The following is a 22,812-nucleotide window of genomic DNA, read 5'->3' on the forward strand; positions in this document are numbered from 1 at the left end:
TTTTAAGAACCAGCTCAAACCCCAGCACTAAGAATCTTTTCTTAATTTCCCTAAGTATTAATGCTGCCCCCATCTCATCTCTTTTGATCCTTTTTTTTTTTTTCTGGCCTGTACTCACTTATTATTATCCCCTTTACTCACCCCTACTCCCACCCCCATTTGAGGGTGAAAACTTTAGTCTCTTTGTCTTTGTGTGGTAGTGCCTAGCACATAATTGGCCCTTAATGTTTATTGATAGCCGGACAGGATCTAGGACACAACATCAGACCCAACAGAACAAGAAAGATTAGGAAGACGAGGCTGAAGATCGTAAGTGTTTGGAGGGGTTTTTTGGAAGCCCTTTACACAGAATGTAGTTTACAGATATATTTATATATAATTCTCCTACCAGCTTGTAAAATTTAAGGAACTTTGCCTTCTCTAAACTGTTAAGTCCTTCAGAATTTAGCATAGTGCTCTAAACAACACATAGCCACTTAATAAAGGCTTAATTGAAATAAATTGAAACTACTATTTATATCAAAGCAATGGCAGAGACTTCTCTACTGTTGACTGTTCAAAATAGCCCAGAGGAAAAAGTGAAGTTAAAAAAAAAAATCCTAAATCAAAATTATCCAGAAATTGAAAAATGCCTCAGGAAAGTAATGCATTCATTCACTTTTGGTCTTCAGGTAAATGCTAGGGTTACTTTTTTTTTTTTTTTTTTTAATAATCAATGTCATTTAGGTTAAACTAGATAATCTCTGAGGTCTTTGCCAACTTTTAGGATTCCAAATGTTATAGTTGAAAAACAAAAACAAAAACCTCACCCCCCAAACATAGCACTCTTTGGCTTTATTAATATCACTAGTGTTCAAAACACATAACAAAAGCAGCCCCCTAAACTCTGGTCCTCAAAGCCACATGTAAGGTCCCGTCTCATTCTCCGGGCTCTGGAGAAACAAACAACACCACCAGCTAAGAGCCCTCAGGAGCAGCCTCGCCTTCCAGCCCTTTCCCCTTACTCTGCACCATCACAACAAGACTCCCTACAAACCCTGACACCCAAAGGAGGGTAGAGGCTAATCCGTGAAAACCTTCGTCTCCCCTTCCTGCCATCTTTGTCTTCCTCTAACAGCCTTTCTTTTCCTTCTCTATTTTATCTTCCTCTTTTTCTCCTCTTCTCCCTCTTCCCTTCCTTTCCAATCTTTTCTCCTCTTTTCTGCTTTTCCTTCACTCTCCTTTCTTTCCTTTTGCCCTTTGTCTCTTTTTTCTCCCTTTCCCTTCCTTTTCTTCTCTTTATTCCTCTCCTTTTTCCTCTTCCCCTTTATCGCCTCATTTTCTTTTTCTCCTTTTTTCTTCCCTCCTTTCTTCTCACCTGTTGGCAACGACCCCTCCCCCCACTTCACTAAAGCGTTCCAGCACAAATGAGAACGCTAACAATGGAGCCTCGTTCGGGTTCTCGGGCTGGGCGTGGAGGAGTGGGGGAGGGGGCAAAGAGTCTCGCTCTCACCCTCACTTAGTTGCAGGGAAAGGGGGGGCGGGGGAAAAAAGCCAGCTCGCCACCGGAAGTGGGCTACGCCCTAACGCCAAGGGCAGGAAGTGGGCGTTGCCTGGGAGCTGAGGTACGGCTACCACAACTGGGAGCTGGCAGTGCGGCTGGGCTCTGAGGTAGGGTCCGGACATGCGCCAGGAGCGGGCTCCCGTTCAGCTCCCTTTCCCTTGACAGGAACTCCCCATCTCCGCTCACGGGGGCGCTCCTCTCGAGTGGCCCTGGCCCCGCCCAGCCCCGGTTCCCTTTTCCAAACCCTCCCTCCATGTGGCTCGTTCTGGCGCTCCTCTATTTATCTCTCCCGCCCTTTTCTCGACATCTCCACTACCAATGGAGGCGACGGCGGCTGCGCGCTCAGCCCGGGCTGTCCTCCCGCCGCTGCCTTCGCCCATCTCGGCTCTCCCAGCTCCCTCGGCATCCTCTCTCGGTCTCCCCGTCCCCAACGGGCACACAACTCTTCCCGGGCCTTTTTTTCTTTAAAGGGAAGAAGTCCCATGGGGCTCCGCGGCTGCGGGGCCTTGGGCTCGTGTGGCGCTAGCCCGCCGCCTCCTGCCGGGCAGCTTCGGCCTTTCCCCCCCCGTTTTTCCCCATAGTCTCGACCTCTACCAGCAGCTATATCAGCTCCCCCTTGCGGAAGAGAGTGGTTAAGGGACGAAGAAAGGGGGGGGGGGGGGGAAGGGAGGGGAGGACCGGCGCTTAAAAACTGGGGGAGGGGGAAGAAAGGTTATTCACCCTGTTGCCAAAGGAAGGTTTGGAATTGGGAGGTAATTTTTAAAAATTAGTTTTATTTATTTATTTTTATTACATTCGCTCTTTTAAATCTAACTCTAAAGTCAGGTTGGCCGCGGGCGACCCCGGGATGGGAATAGGGTGGGGGGTGAGAGTCACTGTATTAGTCGTTGGACTTATTTTTTTCCTTCAGTTTTTTCTTAATCAAAATGCGGGCACCAAAGGGTCCTCAAACTCCTTTTTTTGGCTTTTTTTATTATGTGCGTCCCCAAACCTTCACCAACTTTGAGGAGCCCTGCTATCCTTTAACTGAGTTTTAAAAGAATAGTATAAAAGTAGCTCCATATGAATAAAGGCCCCCTCCTAAGGAAAGACCCGAATTTCTTAGTTGGAGGGGCATGAGTGTAATTAACCAATCAGCTCTAGAACGGTTATGCTTCTAGAGTTCCAGTGGGTCATTTGTGTTTTCCAACCTGGTGTTCCAAGACTGTTATGTCATAGAATGGGGGGAGGGGGGTCCTGGGGAGACAGTTCCCTAGAGAACAAGAGCTGTTAATGTAAGCCAGCACTTGGGTAGGAGTGCTGGTTTAAGACTTAGAAGTCATTCTCTTCCCCCTTCCCCCATAACAATAAGTTTATTTCATCACAATACCCACTAATGAGAGATCTCTTCAGATGGAAGAGGATTCAGGCACCAATCATACTTCAATTTCTGCCCCTCTGAGGTATCTGTTACAAACCGTCTCACATCTGGTGATATCATCTAGGAAATGGACAACCCTCTCGAGTCATCTTGCCCAGAAGTATTCCTGTTGAGCAAAAAGAGAATGATTGTTACCTGGAGGATCTTAAATCACCACCGTTAAGCTCTGCATTTTGCTGGGTGGGGAGGGGCGTATGGAGGGTGGCGGGTAGCTCTCTTAGAGTGCGGGTGAAAGGGCAGTTTGCTGAAATTATTCAGCTTGTGAACTGCCCCTACCATATTTAAGGAAGACATTCTCCCTCTGGATGGAGTCGGGGGCTGACTGAGAATCGGCTACTTGGCACTGGTGTCTTTGATCTCAACTGCTAGAAAGGAGCACTTTTTTCCCTTCCTCACCCCCCCTTCTCCCTTTTTATGAAGTTGAGCAGGAAGTTTAAAAAAGGTTTTTCTATTCCTATGTTTTATAATCAGGTGTTAAATAACATGGTACTTTTTTTTTCTATTGCTTCTGTAACATTTAACAGCATTTCAAAACTTGAAGAGATGGTATAAAGAGTGACAGGTAGTTGTAATAAGTTAAAATAAGCCTGCCAGTTTATCACCTGAATACAATTTGAATTGGTTGTCATCTTCCATTTTCCTTAAGTGTTGGAAGGTCTGAGAATCTGCTTATTACAGTGAATGTGAATCAGGAGGGTTATTTAAGTTCTTTGTTTAAAAAAAAAATTCAAGGAATTTGATGAGGGGTTTTTGTAGTTTTGCTTGTGCCCAAGTTTACTCTGATTTTAATTCCAGTTTGACTCCGTTTCTTTGAGTTGGAGCCTTTTGGTGGATGCCATTTCTGGTTCCCTGAATCACAACTTTGAGAGAGCGCTTGGGTCTGCTTCCTTTTCACTGCAGACATGGAAGACAATTATGGTATGTTCTTACTGATAAATAGATTTCTGCTTGCCTCATAGAAAGCAAAGACCTTATAATTCTTTCTGACCAACCAAAACTTCAGTTTGTTTCTGATGTTTCTCAGACCTGCTTGGGTTGAGGTGGTTATTTCACAAAAGAGGTTGAGTAAAATTTCTATTAATGATATTGATTTTTAAAAGTATTCACATTTGAAATAAAACATTTTGGAATTAATCCACAAGGGATAGTTGAAGTCAAAAGAATTTCCAAGAAACAGAAGAATTTTGTTTTCCCAGTGAGGGCATGAGTAAAATAAATTCTGTCCCCTTCTATTTACAGGTGTATATATGGTTAACTGAGGCTGAAGTACAATGGCCCCTTCAGCTTATAGAATTCTTGAATAGAATTCTTATAATTCAGTGGTCCTAGAGCCTCCAGGAAACCAAAGGGAATCTGGTTTCTAGAATGAAAGCATTTTAGAACTTGTAAGAACCATAAAGATTGGCTAGTTCTGAAAGTGTTAAACACACATTAAAATGTAATTGGAAAAATTTTAGCAAAACAAAAATAGAATACATCATAAATAATGTTAATTTGTAGATTCCTAAGTTCATTTGCAGCTGGCAGGTAACAATTTGTTTGAGTGACTACTCGACTACTGACCTAGTTGCACAACTTAGTTAACTAGGATCTTTTTTTTTACTGTTTAAATATATTATCATGTTTTAATGTCACTCAAGTTAGAGAAATGAATTGTACATATTTACTCAGAATCCCCATCTAATTGATGAATTATTATTAATGAAGGCAATTCCAGCTTTTCTGCCTAGATATAGCAGTATAAGTTACATATTAAAATAAGGAACAGAGATGTTAAGTTAATAAAGTTAAAAAGTGAAATAGAAATTGATCTTACTGTCTAAAATAGTTGTTCTTAAGGATCCACAAACACCTTTTTAAACATTTACATTTCAAAAAGAAATTTCTTTTCTTTCTTAATTGTTTCTTCTGGGTTGTTTTTTGTTATTTTGTGTTTTTTTTTTTTTTTTAAAGCAATCTTAACTATGAGCTCTTCTAGACACTGTCTTTATTACTTTTTCTTAGCAGCCAACTACTGGTTATTTTCTAGTGTAATGATGCTTCAGAGGATATGTATTTTTCATATTTTAAATCAGTAAACATTTATTGAATATTTGCTAAGTGATGAGCACTGTCCTAGGCTTTGCGATGCAAAGACCAAAAAAAAAAAAAAAAAAAAAAAATCCTTGCCTCTAGGAAGTTTTTACTCCTATGTACTATGTACTATGTACAAAATAAGTACAAAAAGATGAGATAATGGGTAGGAGGCATTAAAAGAGAGAGAGGGATCAAGAAAAGTTTCATATAAAAGGTGATATTTTAGCTAAGCTTTGAAGGACATGGGGGGGGGTTCTTTTGAGGGGAGAAAGAAGAGAAAGAATTGCATTATTGCAATGTCCCCCTATTTTATAGGGGACATAGTCTGTACAAAAGAAATGGGAGATACAGTGTTGTGAGAGATGGACATTTTAGCAAGTGACAGAATTAAATTCCTTAATCTCACAGGTATGTTTGGGGTTACATGGCTAATAACCTATTTGTCTTTGAAGTCTCCTTCATGTTCCATTTCTTCACCATTCACTTTGGCACATTGCCCAAATCTGAGAAACATCAAAGCCCAGTGTGTCTGAGCAAAGTTTTACAGCAGAGGTTACTTTGCTAGGCTGTCCAAATTTAGTCTTTTGCCCAAAAGGCCAGGCAGAGCAAATTGGAGATGACTTAAGCTACTAGAAGCAAAACATAGTAGTAGAAAACCGTCATTCTGTCAGCTCTGACGTATACAGCTCTATGGATACGAATCATAAAATAACATCCATTTTGTCAGCTAGTGATATGGTCTAACATTTGCTACTTATGGAACAGAGTAAATGAAGGGAAGCTAATCAAAATTTACATTTGTAAACTGTCCCTTGATGTCCTGGAACATTAGACTATAAGGAGACTGCTGATCAAGAAAAGGTTGGTAGGCATAATAAACCCGTCCTCTAAGACTTTCATTTCTTTCTGTTTTCTCTGTCCTTCAAGTCTCCTCTCTGGCTCATTTACATCATGATCATGGTTAGCAATTTATTCCATGTTTACCACTCTTCCAGTGAAACTGTCGGCTTCAATTCTCTACTGACTCCTGATTTTCATAGCTGTCCCCTAAGCTTATAAAATTTCCTTTCATTGTGAATGGTTTATCTTATTTCACTGTTAACAGACTTTCAATAGTGGTAAGGGCATGTTGTGTTAGGTCATTATTCACTAAGAATAAATTTAACCTTTTAACTTGTTTCCAAATGTGGGACACAATCTGGATATCTTCAGAATGTCACAGAATTTAAGAATTAGACTGGAACCTCAGAGTTCATCAAATCCAATTCATACCTTTCAGATCCCAAACTCTATCTTATATGTTGGGGACCCACTGGCCCTCGAGGCAGCACATTCTACTTTAGAATTGTTAGGAAGTTTCTTCTGACAGTAATCCTAAATTTTCTTCTTGGCAATTTCTACTGATTACTCCTGGTTCTGTCCTCTGGGAGCCACCAAAACAAGTCTAATCTCTTCCCTCATGTCACTTATAACTTGAAGTTAAGATTTTGTATCTTTCACTATCTTTTATAAAACTGATTTTAGTTTGATTCTTTGAATCTTGAAAAATTAATACAGTCCCTCTGTGTTAGCACAGATTAAGTAATTTTCATCTTAAATACATTCTAAAACATTAAAAAATGAAGATGCCTTTCTGATTTAGGTTCTGTTTTAAGTTAAGTTAAAATTAGATTATACGTTTACTGAGTTCTGAATGCCTTAAGAGCAGGGAATAAGTTGCATTCATCTTTGTGCCCTCCATAAAATAAATTATCCACTTAAAGTTTTTTTGAATGAACAAACTTAAGTAGCTAATATTAGGAACTCTTCATGAGAATAACCTATAGAAAAACAGACTTAAAGAAATATCTTCATATTAATTTTTATTAAGCACATGTATGTTGCTAGGGTAAGTACTATAGGAATGAACCCAGCATTCATATTTCTCAAAAAGAAAAAAAAAGGTTTCATTTAATTGTTTGCTTTTATAGCCTACAAACTAATAGCATCTGCAGTTATACACAAAATCAAAGACAAATTAACAATCCAGAGTGTATATGGTTCTGCTAGGTTCATTAAGATTCTATGACAGTTCTTTTTGTCTACTTTGAGCTGTGATTCAAATTTCAAATATAGTTAATTTTTTGTTACCTTAATTGCCTTATTAGATTGTTTTATATCACAAGTTATGAAAAATAGAAATTTTTTGCAATTATTAAAACTTGCTGATCCTTTGAAAATTCAATCTGCTTCATGGGCTACAGTTTGTGTGTGTGTGTGTGTGTATGTCTGTGTACAGACATACACACAGTTTATATATACACACACACACACACATTGCATTTGTGTTTATTGTGTTTTTCTCTTTTATAGTTGATTCTTTGGATCCAGAGAAGCTGATACAATGCCCATATGATAAAAACCATCAGATCAGGGCTTGCAGGTTCCCTTATCATCTGATCAAATGCAGAAAGGTAGGTTATTGTTTTTATCATTTTCTCTCTAATGTTCTCATAACCTACCCCATTTTTAAAAAGTAAATGTCAAGTTATTTCAGCCTGAATTGCTCAATGAATCTTGCTCTTTATCTTGTCATGACATTTGTAGATGGGACTTTGTTTCCCTTTATGTATATCAGATGGATTTTGTTTATTTGTTTAAAGCAAGTCTAGAAAAGTAGTGTTTCTCACACTTTGTAGGCAGAAGACCAGTCTTTGCAAGCAATAGAAAAAATCTTTCCTGCTTTATGAATTTGATTTATTCATAGTTTGGAATGTAAGGATCAAATGCTATTAGAATATTTTCATATTTTTTTTCTTGAAGATTTACAACTTTATTTTAGTTTGATATCTATCTGAAATTTACTTACAGGTCAGCCTCAGGAAAATACTCTAAAAATAACTGCTTCTAAATTTAAGTAGTAAGCAATCTTCAGAATTTATCAAGCTTGCTTTCTTATATAAACATGGCTAGGATTAACATCACTATTGGAATGATCAAATATTGGATTACCAAAGACACTAATATTGTTGCTGAAATGCAAGTATCTGAGGCAAAAGGTATAAATTTGGCTTGAAGATATGCTTTGAAAATAATGTTCATGTTAATTCAGGTTATTCAGCAGTAAGTTTAATAAAAACAACCTTTCGGAAAACAAAAGCCCAGTTTCACTAAGTTCATAATAGATACTTAATAATTTTGTTGTTTGGTTGATGTCTTTCTTTCTCAAAGAGGGAGCAAAATGTTATCACTATGTTAGAATTGAGTTACAGTGTGTTTGACTGGCTAATCAGACAGTACCAGCTCAAAATGCTTTTACAACTCTGACATTTGAACATTTGGGGTGGCTTCTCTAATTTTGTACATCTTGAGTTTTCCTTTGGGTTAATTTAATTCTGCTTTGCTTAGAGCATTGCACCCTCTCTGAAAGCATACATGTCATTAATTAATGAATGTCTTCTTCCCTCTTAGTCTCTAGAACAGGATCTCTAAGTTGTTCCATGAATTGTTTAAGCTTCAGGTGGCAGCTTTCCTCACCCTTTCAGACACTTTTGATAGTGGGAAGGTAATAGATGGTATCCAAAAGGCCACAGTCATGCTTGCCTCTCCATAAAAAGTCTTGACCACCTAGAAGTAGCTCTTGTGGATTGAGGATCCCCATGTCTATGATTTCATCCTCTGCCTTTGTTCCCCTTCCCTTTTCCCCACAACCCCTCCTTAATGCTTTCCTCTTCCCATTTCTTGCTCTCTGAAGCCTGTGTTGGCAAAGTGAATTTCTTTGCTCCCCATTTGTCTTTGATGATAGGATTTGGGCAGAATGATTCCATCTCTACACTTTATTTCAAGAACTGGTTATCTTTTGATAACTCTTCCTAAGTGAAAGAGCTGCAGTAAAAGTCAGATTATTCAGACCTTCATCCCAGGACTCATGACTTTAAATGAAGGCGTTATTGTATTAAACCTAAATGGCCTTTGCTACACCTAGAGGAGTTCTTTCTGGGCTGCTTTTCTAGTGTTTCCCTATCTATCTTTACTGAAGCCTAGGCTGTGAGTGTTTGTTTTTGGTTTTGTTGTTTTTTGTTTTTACTATTGCTGTTGATCTTACAGATCGGCAGTCAAATTATTCAGAGATTTGTATTCTATTTCAGATTAAATCCCCCTCCCTTGGAAAGTATATGACTTTGAGAATTAAACATAGGATTGGGAATTCCATTTAAATACTCAGTTCTGTGTTGACTTATCTTTCTGTTGGTAAGCCACTTCACCCTCTTCTTATTAGAGAGCTGAAGCTCTGTCTACAGTGAGTATAATTAAACTTAAATTGGGGAAGGGGGTGTTGTTAGGAGGATTAATTAGATAAAATCCATAATGTCTATGAGTGGTAAGTAATTGCTGTTGTGGTTTTCTACTAAAGATTTTTACCCTATTTAAAGCCACTGACTCAGAAAAAAATTTATAAAGCATCTATAGAACAAAGCTAAGTCAAACCCTCCTTAGAAGACATAGGAACTGATGGGTTTCTTGACTTTGCTTCTGTAGAACCACCCTGATGTTGCAAACAAATTGGCTACGTGTCCTTTCAATGCTCGCCACCAAGTTCCCCGGGCTGAAATCAGTCACCACATCTCAAGTTGCGATGACAAAAGCTGCATTGAACAGGATGTTGGTAAGGATCTACTGCAAAGGTGCTTTGAGATGGGAATTTAGCACCTAGAAAACAGATATATGGCATTATTAGTTTGATTTTTTTTTTTTTTTTGGTCAATCTGTATTCCAAAAGGTCATTACTTTTTCTATTTATGAGACTTTATCTTCTAGCAAAATAGTCTGTCATGCTGTATTTGTCAGGCTCTTTTCTCTTCTGAACAACCTATTTTCCCTAACAATTTATCTTAAAAATAAAAATCTCATATTATTGCCATAAATATTATACTATACTTTTGTTTTTGCTCCCTCCATATAGCCATCCACTCTCACCTTAGCTCAATCACAGTATCAGGGAAGTGATAAGGTCCCTTTGTTTAGATTTTAGACTTTTCCTTCTTTCAAAAACAAAGAAGCATTTGGCTTCCCTGCCTACTAATTCCTTGAAGCAATATAATTTGGCATGCCCTATGCTCATGTGGGAATTTGTATTATTTCACAGTCAGCCAGTCCAGGAACTACAGATGCGAGGCTCTGACTGTGAACACATGGCAGTGCCCTCCTTGTGATGAAGACTGGGATAAAGGTGAGATACCGCTACTCTTTTTTTCTGTTCATAGCCTCCATAGTCAGACTGATGAAGAAAGAATGAAGATTTTCCTCTTTTAAGAACATGCCATATTGTTTAAAACTCCTGATAATTTTTATTGGGCCTCAAAATGAGTGCTGTTGTATTACGTGGTAGACACGTGGAGCAACCCATCTCTTAGTGGAAAAGAACACATCTGTTTTTTCCATAAATTGTGTTGTGCCATCTGTGTTTAGTTGTTAATAGACACATTTATTATTATTTATGCTGTGTGCGTTTATATCTTTCAATTAAATTCCTACCACACTGTCACTTAGTCAGGACATTTGATCAATTTTACTCCCTTCTTTAAACTCAGGCACTTGATTCTTCATTTCACAGCTTCTGCATGCTGCCTTACACTGGTGCCTTTCCTAAATAAGTGTGTCAAGCTGTGTTTTGCTTCCTTTGGCAGATTTGTGGGAACAGTCCAGCACTACCTTCGTCTGGGGTACTGCTAACTGCAGTGGCAATAACAGGTAATGAAAATGGCGTGACTCTTGATGTTCCTCCTTCATGCTGAATGTTCTGTTGTTTACAAGTCACTTCTTCAATATCAGGCTGTTTCTGGAATATGCTTTGGTGGCTTCCATACTTTAAATTGCAGCCTGGCCTGTTCTTAATGTTTGGACTATTATGTACTATTATGTAACATGGGGTGCCACATGGTTCTATTGCTTTAATCTTATAGATGCATTTTTAAAGTCTACTGTTTTCTAGTTTGATAGTTTTTTCTTTAGTGACAAGCAGAAATATTAAAATCTTTTTTTTTAAGTAGTAGGCTTTCAAGGAAGGGAGATTTTAAAATTCCTAAAGGAAAGAGAAGAAAATGCATCTATTCACTAGTTTTATTTCTCACTTAAAAGCAGTAAGATATATTTTAATTCTATTCTTGCAATTCATATCATGGCTGGAAACTTAATGGAGCAAATCCAAGGAATAACCTGGGATTGAAAAATGAGTGGATAGTGTCCTCTGGATGTTAAATTTCCTATTTATGCTTTTCTCTTTTTCCAAATGATCTATTTTGGGATTTCTGAATCCTAGCCTCCAAAGTCAGTAGTAACTATATCTTATATACACTGTTTTGTAAGTTCATGGAGGTATAATCATATAGACTTAAAATAAAAAATTCCATTAGGACAGCTTTTATCCCATTTTAATTTTATGAGGTTCATTACCTTGGACTTAGTCATCTTGGCCTTTTTCTTTTGTCTTTTATGGTTAGTGATTTTGATGGACCTGTCATAAATTCAAACAGTAGATGGCATCCCTGTTTATCTCAATTTCAGTTAACATATTGGATAGTGAAAATGACTAGATTTTCCTGAATGCTAGTACAGAACACAGAGCCCCATTCAGAGAAAGGATAATCATTCTGATTGCAAGGCGGCCTGTTTGGTGGAAATATTTTCATGTTTCAGATCTGTGTGGGTTGTTGTTTTCCCCTTAGGTTTTAGAAGCACATTCTGATTGGCCTGTATGTTCTCATGTTTGTAAACCTGAAAGTTAGTGCTCATGTGACCCCAGTGTACCAAGACAATCAAAGTCCTCTTTCTTTTTGCAGCCCTGCGAACAATGTAGTTGTGGAACATAAGAGTAACCTGGCTTCAGGCATGCGGGTTCCCAAGTCTCTGCCATATGTACTACCATGGAAAAGCAGTAAGTGGGATAGAGCTAAAACAGACTATGTCACACACTCCATGGTGTGCATAGTCAGCCTTGATTATTCAGGGATTGATTCTGCTGTTTGTTACCCAGACTCTCCTGTGAATTCTGTGCATTGGAGGAATGCTTTGATTACCTATTCATTATGCCAATTTCTAATCAGACATATTTTGAAGTAAATAACCCAGTTCTGGGGTCTACAACTAAAGTTTAAGACTGTGGAGAAACCTCCCAGAGGGAGGGTGTACAGTTGAGATCGAGATGACAAAAGAATTGGAGCAATGCTGTGGCTAAAATTTATTCTAATTAGAATAATTTCACCTAATGTAATTTGGAAGACATTGGTGGCTAGCTAGAGGTCAAGTAGCATGTAGGATGGATGTAATAGAAATGTTCCTAATATGTTGGCAAATGAGGGCAGTTTTGAAAATTAGGACTTGACGTGGAAATAACTGATACTAGGTAGAATATGGTTAAGTTATAGTGTAAGATGCAGAGATAATATAAAAATCCAGAAGAGGGAGAAATCATTTTCTGAGGGAAGTCAGAGGTGGTTTCATAGAACTACTGAGTCTTGAAGGATAGAGATAGGATTTCAGAGGATTAAAATTAGAAGTGGAATGTGGGAGAAAGGTCCAGGCATAGGGAATGATTTGTGCAAAGGCTAGATGATGGAACCTATTAAGAGACAGTCCTCTATCTTAGTTACAGTATTAAGAATGTTAAAATGGAGAGGAAATAGTTTAGCAGGGAATAGACCTAGAACTAGAAATTGATTTGGGATCAAATTATGTATGAAAAGATTTTGAATTTCACACTAAAGAATTTAAACTTAATTTACCATAAATATCAAACCACTGAAGGTTAATCAGAAAAGTGACATGACTAGCTGTCCAGTGTTCACACATTACATGAAAAAACAAGAGCCAGAGAAATATATTGATTTGGCCAAAACAATAAAAAAAGGTTGTAAATAAATAAGAGTTTAGGATTCAAAAATAGGTCTTAAAATTTTTAAACTTATTGGCTTTTTTTCCTAGTTCATATCAATTCATGTTGAGATACACACACACACACACACACTCTTAATTATTCTTAACTCCAGAATTATGGCTAATATATCAAATTTCCAGGATACCATAAGCCTTTGATTTCCATTTTAATGTCTACATTAGAACCTAGAGAACTTCTGAATTCAAATGTCTTTGGTATTATTTTGGTATTATCAAAATGTCTTTGCCTAGTAGTTGAACTAATTTTGGGGTATTTAGCTGTCTCTTAAATTTTCTTTTGGTGAGAGACCTGTGATTATTGAACATGAGGTTACCAGATTAATTGCCTTTGAGACTTGAATTAAGGATTTTTTTTTTGGTCATTTTCTCACTGTTCAAAGTTCTTTAATGCAGTAAGAATTCACATATCACAATAGAGGTTCATACTTTGTTGGGGAGAGAGGGGATGTTTTCATTGGATTGATGTATTTATTTTGAAATATTTCTACTTCATAGATGGAAATGCACAGTAACTGAAAATCTTATCTCATCAAGTAAGTGTTTCAATTTTATTTCACTATCTCATCAGATGGTAGCAGGATTTAACTGGACATAAAGCAATTTAGGTCCAATTTTCTCTCTGATGATAGTGCCAAATTAAGGCACTGTGTGTGTGTGTTTCTAAGTATATAGCCTCAGTTATGACTTTACACGCTAATGAATAGGCATTTGCTGGTTAAATTGGAATTCTGTTAAACATACCAAGTTGTTTTCCTTAACATTAGTACACATTGCCTGTTTCTTCATTTTTATCAAAGTTGCATTTTAGACATATCACATCTCTCTAATGGACTGAGATTAATCAGACAGTTGTATCTCATGATCCTACAATTCTTTATCAGTTTAATGCTCATCAAAAAAAGGAAAAAAAATCATACTTTAAAAAAAAAGTCTTAGATTATTGGTTATTGGTCTCCAAGGCCCTCATGCTGTTGCTGTTGTCTGAGCATTTGATATAACAGGATCTCAAAACTCCTAGAAAGAATTCAAAATATTGACCTTTTCATGAATGAAGACTAATGTCAAGATCACCCCACAATAGAACTAATTTGAATGCTTTCAGCTTTACCTTGAAACTTATATGCCCAGCCAAACTATTCCAGGGAAATGAAGTTGGCCTAAATCTAAATTTCTGCTAATCTCTCTCTCTGGAAAATAATGGATCCAGAAGATAATCATTTTGTGCCAAAGTTTATTAGCTTTTTAGTTCTTGTACTCCAGAAACTATATAATCTTTTTAAAGCTTAAAACCCCTTAAATGTGAGCACTCACACTTCTCAATTTGTTGCTGTCCTGTTTGATGATTTGATGGGGTCTGACTCCACATTACCCAGTATATCTAAAACAAAGAAAATGGAAAGCTTGAAATAATTTTGACTCCAAAAGGAGAGAAATGGTACACAATAGCCTGGTGAGTGTCAGGAAAGCACAGATTGAGGAGGTCAGTTGAATTGTTGACCTGGAGTTTCACACACTGACATATTTCACAGGATATGTAGTGACTATGCACATGGCAGCTTGTTGGTCAAGGTGGCGCTTTCTGAGAAAAAGGAGGAAAAGCTTCAGTATTTAAAGACTAATGCTTCTCTCCTTGAGAAATTCACTCTTCCCCAACTGAAAAAATCACTGTTCTGTGTTACTCTTAAGATAGACAAAGGAAGTATTTGTCTAGGGAAAAGGTCCTTATCAGAAGCAGCCACAAATTTCCTTCATCTAACAGAATGAAGGGTCCTAATAGTGAGTTGCAGTTAATTAGAAAAGAAAAAAGTTGACTCAAAGATTTCAGGAGGGTTTCTTTTCTGTCTCCTAGCACATCTGGGAGATGAGACACAGAGTAAATGCTAATATTTTCAGAGGGTGTTCTCAGGCTCTAGTATACTAGCATTGTACTGGAGGAAACCCCTGGCCCTGAAGGAACTGAGGGTCAGAATGGCCAAATAACAGAAAGCAGCTACCTTAGCTGACAAGGGTCAGTCTTAATTTCCCTGTGGCTTCAATAACCCCTTTGTAGGATAATAACTGGCAATGTTATCATTGATAAGAACTAAGAGCTCTTCATTTTCTGTTTAATTGCAGATGACAGACCCAAGAAGACACTTTTGCCTCCTGCTACTTACTACCAGTGGGTTCTTCATTTCTCTTCCTAATCTTATTTTGGAAAGATAAACTGTCTGTGGCTCTGATTGACCAGTCCCCTTTTTTTCTCCTCTTCTCCCCTTCCCTAACTTGAGCCCTTTCTGCAGTGCCTCCTCAGAAGAGCTTTTCCAAATAAACTACAGATGTATTAAGGCTGGCCCAGTAGCTGCCCTGAAAACAGTGTCAGCAGCCCTAAAAGCAAAAAACCCTCTTTTTTTACTGATGGTAGGGTATAATAATTTGAAGCTATTTACCTAAACTAATCCTAGTGGGCAGAAAATTTGGGCTATAGAAACAGTAGTGCCACTTAAAGCTTAATCTAGTACAGATTCAGTATGTTTCAGCAACTCATATAATTGACCAGTTATGGTCCACTAATCCATAAAATCCTTGAAATATGGATAGGACTCATCTAGAAAAACTCTTCCATTTTCTTTTGAGTGTGGGGTTTTTTTGGTAGCTCTTCTTTAGGATATCTTACTATTCCCAAAGTATATGGTTTTTTTCTGCTGCTTCTACTTCTCCCCCATTGATAAGGGAAATTGTACTAGCTGTCAGACAAGGTATGTATTAGCAAGTGAATATTGATGTGGATGGAGGGGAAGTATCCATATGTATTGGGGGGGGGGGGAGATGGGCTTACCATCTCTATGTGAAATTGACTTAATTTCAAAACCCTCCAAAGCTTTAAATGTATGAAGGTCTTGTTGACTTCCCTAGAGTATATCTCAGTATTTAGTCCCAGTCTGAGACTAACAAACCCAGCACCTTGTTGGCAGTTCAAACTTAATGTGGAGACTTTATAATCTCCAAGGCTGAGTTTTTCTTTGATAATCTTATCTCCAAGCATTGTCTAGCAAAGAGACTTTGGGAATCTGCATCGATAAGAGCCCTGAGTATTCTATAACAAATGAAACTGAAAATTATCTGCTCTAACCATCTTTGTCAATAACAGCTAAGAAGTTGGGCTGCTGGGAGGGCAGATATTATGGAACCAGTGACAACAATGAGACAAGGTTATTGGTCTAGCAACATAATCCAGAATCAGTCTTGAAGATAGAGCATTTCCATTTTCAGTTCTGTTGGTTGAGTGGGGAAGTAAGTTATTTCTGGGGAGGACAACATTTCATTGGGAAGGAAATCATGCTCCCATTATTCCTTTCTCCCTTACCCTCTTCCTTCCTTCTCCTATTTTAGGGTCAATCAGCACTACATAACAGCTTAACTTGGTCCTAGTGCCGTGGGAGTGAGAGAGGGGCTGAATAGGAACTTAATGCTATAAATTGGTGTTTGACAGCATACTGTTATACCCATAACTGCTGCTCAAGTTGGGGAAAGCAGGTGATAGTTTCACTACATGTAACTCATCTGTTCCTTATACAGAGGGTGGGAAACAACTACTTTGGATTTTTAGGCATTCCCAGGGCAAGTTCTCACTCTAGTATCTATTATTCAAAAAGGACAAATGAAAAAACCCTTTGTTTTTGAGATGTATTTGCCCACCTCACTCCCAGAATACCTTTTGTTTCACACTTACCCTCTTGAGACTAATTACCAGTAGCTTGACCCTTAGGAGTGTGAATAGCACTCACCAGATTACCTGCCAGTGTTAATTGTTAGCACTGAGGAGTAGGCTATCTAAAGTCTAGTTTCTTCAATAAACTAATTATTAAAATAGCCTGTTGGGCTAGTTCAGGAGCTTACCTAAGGTTGTGGGGTGTTTCAGAGATTTAGTGACCAGTATCAAATTTGTTGCAAATAAGTTTGAAGATTCCCAAGAAAGGGTTAAAAAAAAAAAGTTGCATTACTTGACTTACTAGACTTCATCAATCAGGAATTTGAAGGAAAAACCACTGTGAACATAGCTATTGGGAGTTCCTTTATTGAGAGCATTGTCCTTGGAATATGAATGAAAGATAAATACTTGTTTCCCATTCTAGTTCATGCTGCTAGTTAAGGGCTCCATTAAACTTTGGGCTATAAACATGGTTCAAATGTTCATAACCCAGAGAAACTTGAACCCTGTATTCTAGCTTTATTCTGGGCTTAGGCTCTGAGGAGGATTTTGTTTTTTGGTAAGATTGCCTCTCCCTGCAGGGGTGCTGGAAGTACCATGGTGATTTGCAAATGTTCTCACTAGGAATAAACAAATGTAGGTGATAAGTGCTGCTTAGTTCTCCGGGTAGCTCTGCCTGAATAAAACAAGGAGAGCATTTGTTTGAATTTAATTTAAAATAATGTACTGCAGCACCATTTCAGTGATGCAGGAGTACAGTAGCTGCTTGTGTTAGTCTCGATGTAAAAAAAAAAACAAAACAACCATATATGTATATGTATGTGTCTGTTGGCATTATTGGAACATTTGAGTTGCACTTTTCAAAATTCAAGTTCCAAGTTGAACAAAAAACAATTAGATAAAATTGTGCTTATGATGGCTATCTGTAAAGGGGCAGCTTGAAGAATTCAAGGCATTTATCTGTAAAGGGGCAGCTTGAAGAATTCAAGGCATTTTGTATGACATTCTAACATATCTTAATATATTGGCAAATTTGGGGGAAGGAAATTTATTGTGTGTATTCAGATAATAGAGGAAGATAAAAAACAGGTTTAAACACTGAGAAAGATACTGTTTCATTCTTTTGAGTCCTGTCTTCATGGTGCTTCAGTGTTTCAGAACATACCCATAGTATATGTCAATCTTGACCTCTTCAGAAGCAAATTAATAGTTCAAGGGACTTTAATCATCAGCTTCATCTTAACAGACAGACATGAGCTGGCTTGTCCTTCTAGACCAGGTGAATGAAGACCTCAGAATTAAAAACTGTCCCCTCAGTCCAGGCCTACAGCTTGGTCCAGCTTATTACTGACTCTTACAACTTCATGTCTGGTGAGACTCAACTGTGAAATCTGAGACTTGTTTGCATCTAGGAAGAAGCACCTTAAGCCAGACTGTAACCCAGGAGAGCAGCCATATGGTCAGCAGATTTGCATTTGTGTTTACCTTGTTGAACTGCTTTATATGAATCTAAAACAATGTGAAGAGTTTGGGGAAGACCTGGAAGGAAAGACTTGAATTGTTGAGTTCCCATGTTTTCCGTGGAAAAACTAAAGCTCAATCTGCATGAAAAGCACTTATTTGAACTCAGACCATGAATCTTAATTTTTGTGTACTTGCATTGAAATAAAGTACCTTTCAATCTGTGTTTCAGTTGTTTACTCTCACTTGGATTTGAGGTTTATCATGAAGAGGGGGCAGGGAGAAAAGGGGAAGGCAAGCCAGTAGTTCAGTTGGTAGAGCATTGGCCAGCCTCAGACACTTCCTAGCTCTGTGTCCCTAGGCAAGTCATTTAACCCTCTAATTGCTAAAATGAGGATGTGACCGTAAGATTTATAGGTGCATTTGACAAAACTTGACAATTAGTTGTGAGCAAAGGGGTGGTCTGAGGATGCAAATGATATGAATCTGGGTGACGAACAATTATGGTGTCCTAATTAGAATGTTAGGAAAAAATGAGAATGGTGTGTATCTTGGGGGAAGGGGGAGAGAAGGTAATGAATTCTAATTTAGACCAGTTTATCTTCTAGGAAAATTTAAGAGGCACTGAAAACATTTCATCTGAGGGTGCTATCTAGTTCAGTCACATGATCTCAAGGCATCATCTTCTATATTAGGGAATTTTAAGTATGGTGATGGAAAATTGGAAGACAATACAAACATTCCTCAGATGACCTGTAGTCATTTCGAATATCTTGTCTGAGATCTAAATGCAGATGAGAAACTTGGACCTGGATAATCTAATTATAAAATTTGTGTCCAACTACCTGCCATCTAGAGGAGATAGAGGAAACGGGAAAATTTGGAACAGAAGGTTTTGTTAAGGGTCAGTGTTGAAAAAATTACCCATGCATGTTATAAATAAAAAGATTAAAAAAAAAAAAATTGTGTCCAAAACATTGACTGGTTCTAGTAGATAGCATTTTCAGTTGTTTATTTTTATAAGCAGATTGAGGTCAATTGCCTTTTTTAAAAAATGAGAGTGATTATTTTGTTGAAGATGATAGCATTTGTGAGCCCATATTTCAAACCTGCTGTTTTTCTCTTGATCATGGTGTAGTTTCACTATTATTGTGCTTGGCTTTAAAATATTCTTTGAGACTTTCCAGGTGAGGTGAGAGAAGCAGACAGTAGGAGAGAATATCCTAGAAAATTGAGGATTTTTTTTTCCCCCTAGGGAGAATCAAATGCAGTTTTTGAAATGTTTAGAACAGCCCCTGTGAATTCCCTCATTTCCCAGAGACATAGTTTCTGCTTTATCACTAGACCTGAAGAAAGGAAAAAGTTCAAAGACTCCTCACTAATTCTGAGGGCTAAAATGGTTCATCTGGAACTCAAAGGCCTGGTATTTACAGAAGATATATTTAAAGGGAGTTTTTGGTTGTGTTAGCTAAATCAGGGATTAAAGGGTTCCTACATAGTCTCTTTTGGGTTATTTTGAAGACCCATTATCTTTTTGGCTTAATTTTTTTTTCTCCCAATTACTCATCCATTCTCTTGTTAGTGAAAACTGCTTTTCAGTATTCCATTTCCAATTATCCAGAGATTGTTTTTGCCAGTTAGGGTTTTTTTTTTTTTAATGTCTTGGTTTTGTTTTTAATTTCCCTCCTCTATGAATTACAGACATCAAGCCACTGGTATTGCCTCTAAAGAATTTAGTTGGGCTTCAGGCTCCACATATCTTCCCAGTTAATGCTTTTTTTCATGTTTAAACCCTCTTTACAAATTTGTCTTTTGCCTCTTCCCTTATCTCTCTGTGCCTCCTCCTCCCACCCTCCTGCCAATATTGTGAACTTCAAGAGGCAAAGGAAAATCCTTGTCGTCTTCCTCTTCCCAGAGTAGAATCACCAGGGTCTATGTGTCAAATTGTATATCTTGCAGAGTCTTCACACAGAGGTGTTTCTGGTTGGCAAGAAAACCATTTAACAGGCCTCCTTTAAAAGTCTCCTCAGTGCAAAGTCAGTTCTGGGGCTGCCTCTCTGAGCTTGTTGGGTTGAGGTGAGATTGAAGCTGTCTCAGCCAAGGATTTTCAGATAAACAATATACATAGAACATTTTACACTGGATATGGAGGGTATTTTTTCCACTACAACTTCTTTTTAATCCATATGTTCTTTAAATGTCTACACGTGTATAACAGGGCTATGTACAATCTAAAAGTAACAAAGTCCTTACTAGTGAATCTCTGATCTCACAAAATTGAGTATCCCAATGTTGCAGGTTACAAAATCTTATCTCTAACACAGTGAATCCACCCAATTTGCTGGAGACAATTTACTTGACACATTGTATGGATATCAGTGGAATATGTGAGCTGTCTATAAATTGCCTTCGACTTGGCCATGCAAAATCCTACTTTATTTTCCTGTCTCAATATCCTTTACTCCACTTCTAATTCATTTATTCATGCCCACCATATACCACTTCATTGCCCTTTAGGTGGGTACCATATCCTTTGAAGATTATATATTCCCATGATCAGCTGATTATGTCATCACTGGAAGAATCGTGGTATTGATATTTTTAAGATTGTTAAAATAATTGTGAAATCTTCCTAAAGCTGTCTAGCCTGCTTTTCATCATTCTGTTCAATTTTGGTTTCTTTTTATCTATTTGGCATGTCCATCCAAAATATACTATTGATGAGCATGATGGCTTGCCTATCCTTTTGCATAACTCTGAACAAAAGACAGTCTTCATCCAATTGGCTTTTCCTGTGTGAAGAGTTAGGTCAAACTCTTAAATGATTTTGGATAACATTAAGTGGCTTTGCAAATCCAAGCTTGATGCAAGCAACTTAATGGCTAGAAACAAACTCTCATTAGCCCAATATTATCTCCAAATGGGAACATATGAAAGACCTCAAGGAATATGAAAGAGAACATCAAAGTCATGAAGAGGGAAATGAATCCAGACTTTATTAACAGAAAAAGTGACGGAAAATATCAACTATTCCTTTGCCTGCTTTACCATAAGCACAGAAATTTTGTGAGGGCATTCTTGATGAAATTAGAAGGGAACAATCAATTAGCATTTGCTAAACTTTGGGGCACTGTGCTAAGTAATGAAGCTAAAGGAATGGTTAAGCTCTTGACAGAAAAAGCAGAGAAACTGTCCCCACCCTCAAAGAGCTCATCACCTAATGAGGCAGACAACATGCAAACTATATACAAACGATATAATAAATCGGATAAATTAAAGGTAGTTCCAGAGTGAAGGCAATAAGACTGGTAAAAGCTTCTTGCAGAAGTTGAGACTTAAGATTGAAAGGAAACCAGGACAAAGATGAGTATTTTAGGCATGAGGAACAATCAGCAAAAATGCTTGGAGTTGGGAATTAGGAACAGCAAGGCTAGTCATATCAGAGGAATTCAGAGTATGTGGATAGAGTAAGGTGTAAGAAGACTGGACAAGGTAGGAAAGAGCCAAGTTTTAAAGGGTTTTAGAAGCCAGGCAAGCTTCTGTATGGGATATTTCACAGCTCATCAAATTTGCCATTATATGCAGCTAAAAGACAGAGACCTTAGATTTCCACTGTGCATGCTTGTCAATTTAAAAAAACATTTGACTTGACAGAGCAAAACCCTGAAAAGCTGCTCTCCGACAACTGATATGCATCCTATGCATGATTACAAACATCAAGCCAGTCATAAGACATGGATATATTTCCCAAAATTATTTGACACTGTCATGGAGAATGTCCCATACATTCAAAGTCAAAGATAGATTCTCTCTAGATGGTATCTTAATATCAATTGGAAATAAAATCAATTCCACAAAAATGTATTAAGCAAAGGGTACTGGGAACACAAAGACAAAAAAAGCCCCTGTCCCTAATGAACTTACATTCTACTGGATACAATACTTCCATAGGTAAATTAAGTACAAGATAATTTGAGAATGGAGACAGCACTAGCAACCAGAGGTATCCAGAAAGGATTACTATGAGAGCTAGCACTTGAATGTAAAAGAAGCTAAGGATTGGGGCAGCTAGATGGCAAAATGAAGCACCAGGCTTGAAGTCAGGAGGACCTGAGTTCAAGCTAAGGATTCTAAGCAGCAAAAGGGAGAAGTGCATCCTATACATTTCAGATAGCCTATGCAAAGGAGCACAGGTAGAAATGTGGAAAGCTGAGATCAAGAAACAGTATGACAAACAGCAAGTGACAAGATTTGACATGGGGAATGAAGGATGATTGAATAAATAATTTCAACAGAAACGGAAGTTTGGGAAAGGGGAATGTTTGGAACAAAAAAAGTTCTTTTAATATTGTTTACTTTGATACACCTATGAGACTTCCAGATAATGTCTAGCAAACAGCTGATTTGAGTACTGGAGGTCAGGAAAGAAATTAGGGCTGGATATGAGTATATGCAAAGAGATGACCCCTGGGAGCTAAAAGAAGACAAAAAAGGGTCCAAACAGCCTTGGGAAACAAGTCCTGTTAGAAAAATATGATTGGTGCAAAAATGTTTGAAGCAGCCCCTTTTTGTTTAGTAACAAGGAACTAGAAACTTAGTAAGATGCCCATCAGTTGGGGAATGGCTGAATAAATTATGGTATATGAATGTAATGGATTATTACTATTCTATAATAAATGCTGAACAAGC

General features: G+C 37.7%; 1 protein-coding gene across 6 annotated transcripts; it reads left to right on the forward strand.

Annotated features, from left to right (window-relative positions):
• Nucleotides 1–239: 239 nt before the first annotated feature.
• Nucleotides 240–18,348, forward strand: GTSF1 (gametocyte specific factor 1). 6 transcript variants are annotated; one of them, XM_052001188.1, is made up of 9 exons: nucleotides 240–309; nucleotides 3,759–3,881; nucleotides 7,392–7,492; nucleotides 9,558–9,684; nucleotides 10,165–10,248; nucleotides 10,706–10,769; nucleotides 11,858–11,952; nucleotides 13,467–13,504; nucleotides 15,087–18,348. In XM_052001188.1, the coding sequence occupies exons 2-8, from the start codon at nucleotides 3,866–3,868 to the stop codon at nucleotides 13,481–13,483; spliced, it is 504 nt and encodes a 167-aa protein (XP_051857148.1). In that variant the 5' UTR covers nucleotides 240–309; nucleotides 3,759–3,865; the 3' UTR covers nucleotides 13,484–13,504; nucleotides 15,087–18,348. The 6 variants fall into 6 exon arrangements, with proteins under 6 accessions (XP_051857148.1, XP_051857149.1, XP_051857147.1 ...); XM_052001189.1 differs by lacking the exon at nucleotides 240–309 and adding an exon at nucleotides 1,521–1,650; XM_052001187.1 differs by lacking the exon at nucleotides 240–309 and adding an exon at nucleotides 2,815–2,985.
• Nucleotides 18,349–22,812: the final 4,464 nt, after the last annotated feature.

The sequence above is a fragment of the Antechinus flavipes genome, chromosome 5 (genome assembly GCF_016432865.1).
Source record: "Antechinus flavipes isolate AdamAnt ecotype Samford, QLD, Australia chromosome 5, AdamAnt_v2, whole genome shotgun sequence".
NCBI classification, from domain to species: Eukaryota; Metazoa; Chordata; class Mammalia; order Dasyuromorphia; family Dasyuridae; genus Antechinus; species Antechinus flavipes.

What these genes read in the sequence shown, in the direction of transcription:
- GTSF1 (XM_052001188.1), top strand. An exon ending in ATCTGATCAAATGCAGAAAG is followed by an intron (nt 7,493 to 9,557) that starts GTAGGTTATTGT and finishes TTGCTTCTGTAG; the next exon opens with AACCACCCTGATGTTGCAAA. An exon ending in CTGCATTGAACAGGATGTTG is followed by an intron (nt 9,685 to 10,164) that starts GTAAGGATCTAC and finishes ATTATTTCACAG; the next exon opens with TCAGCCAGTCCAGGAACTAC.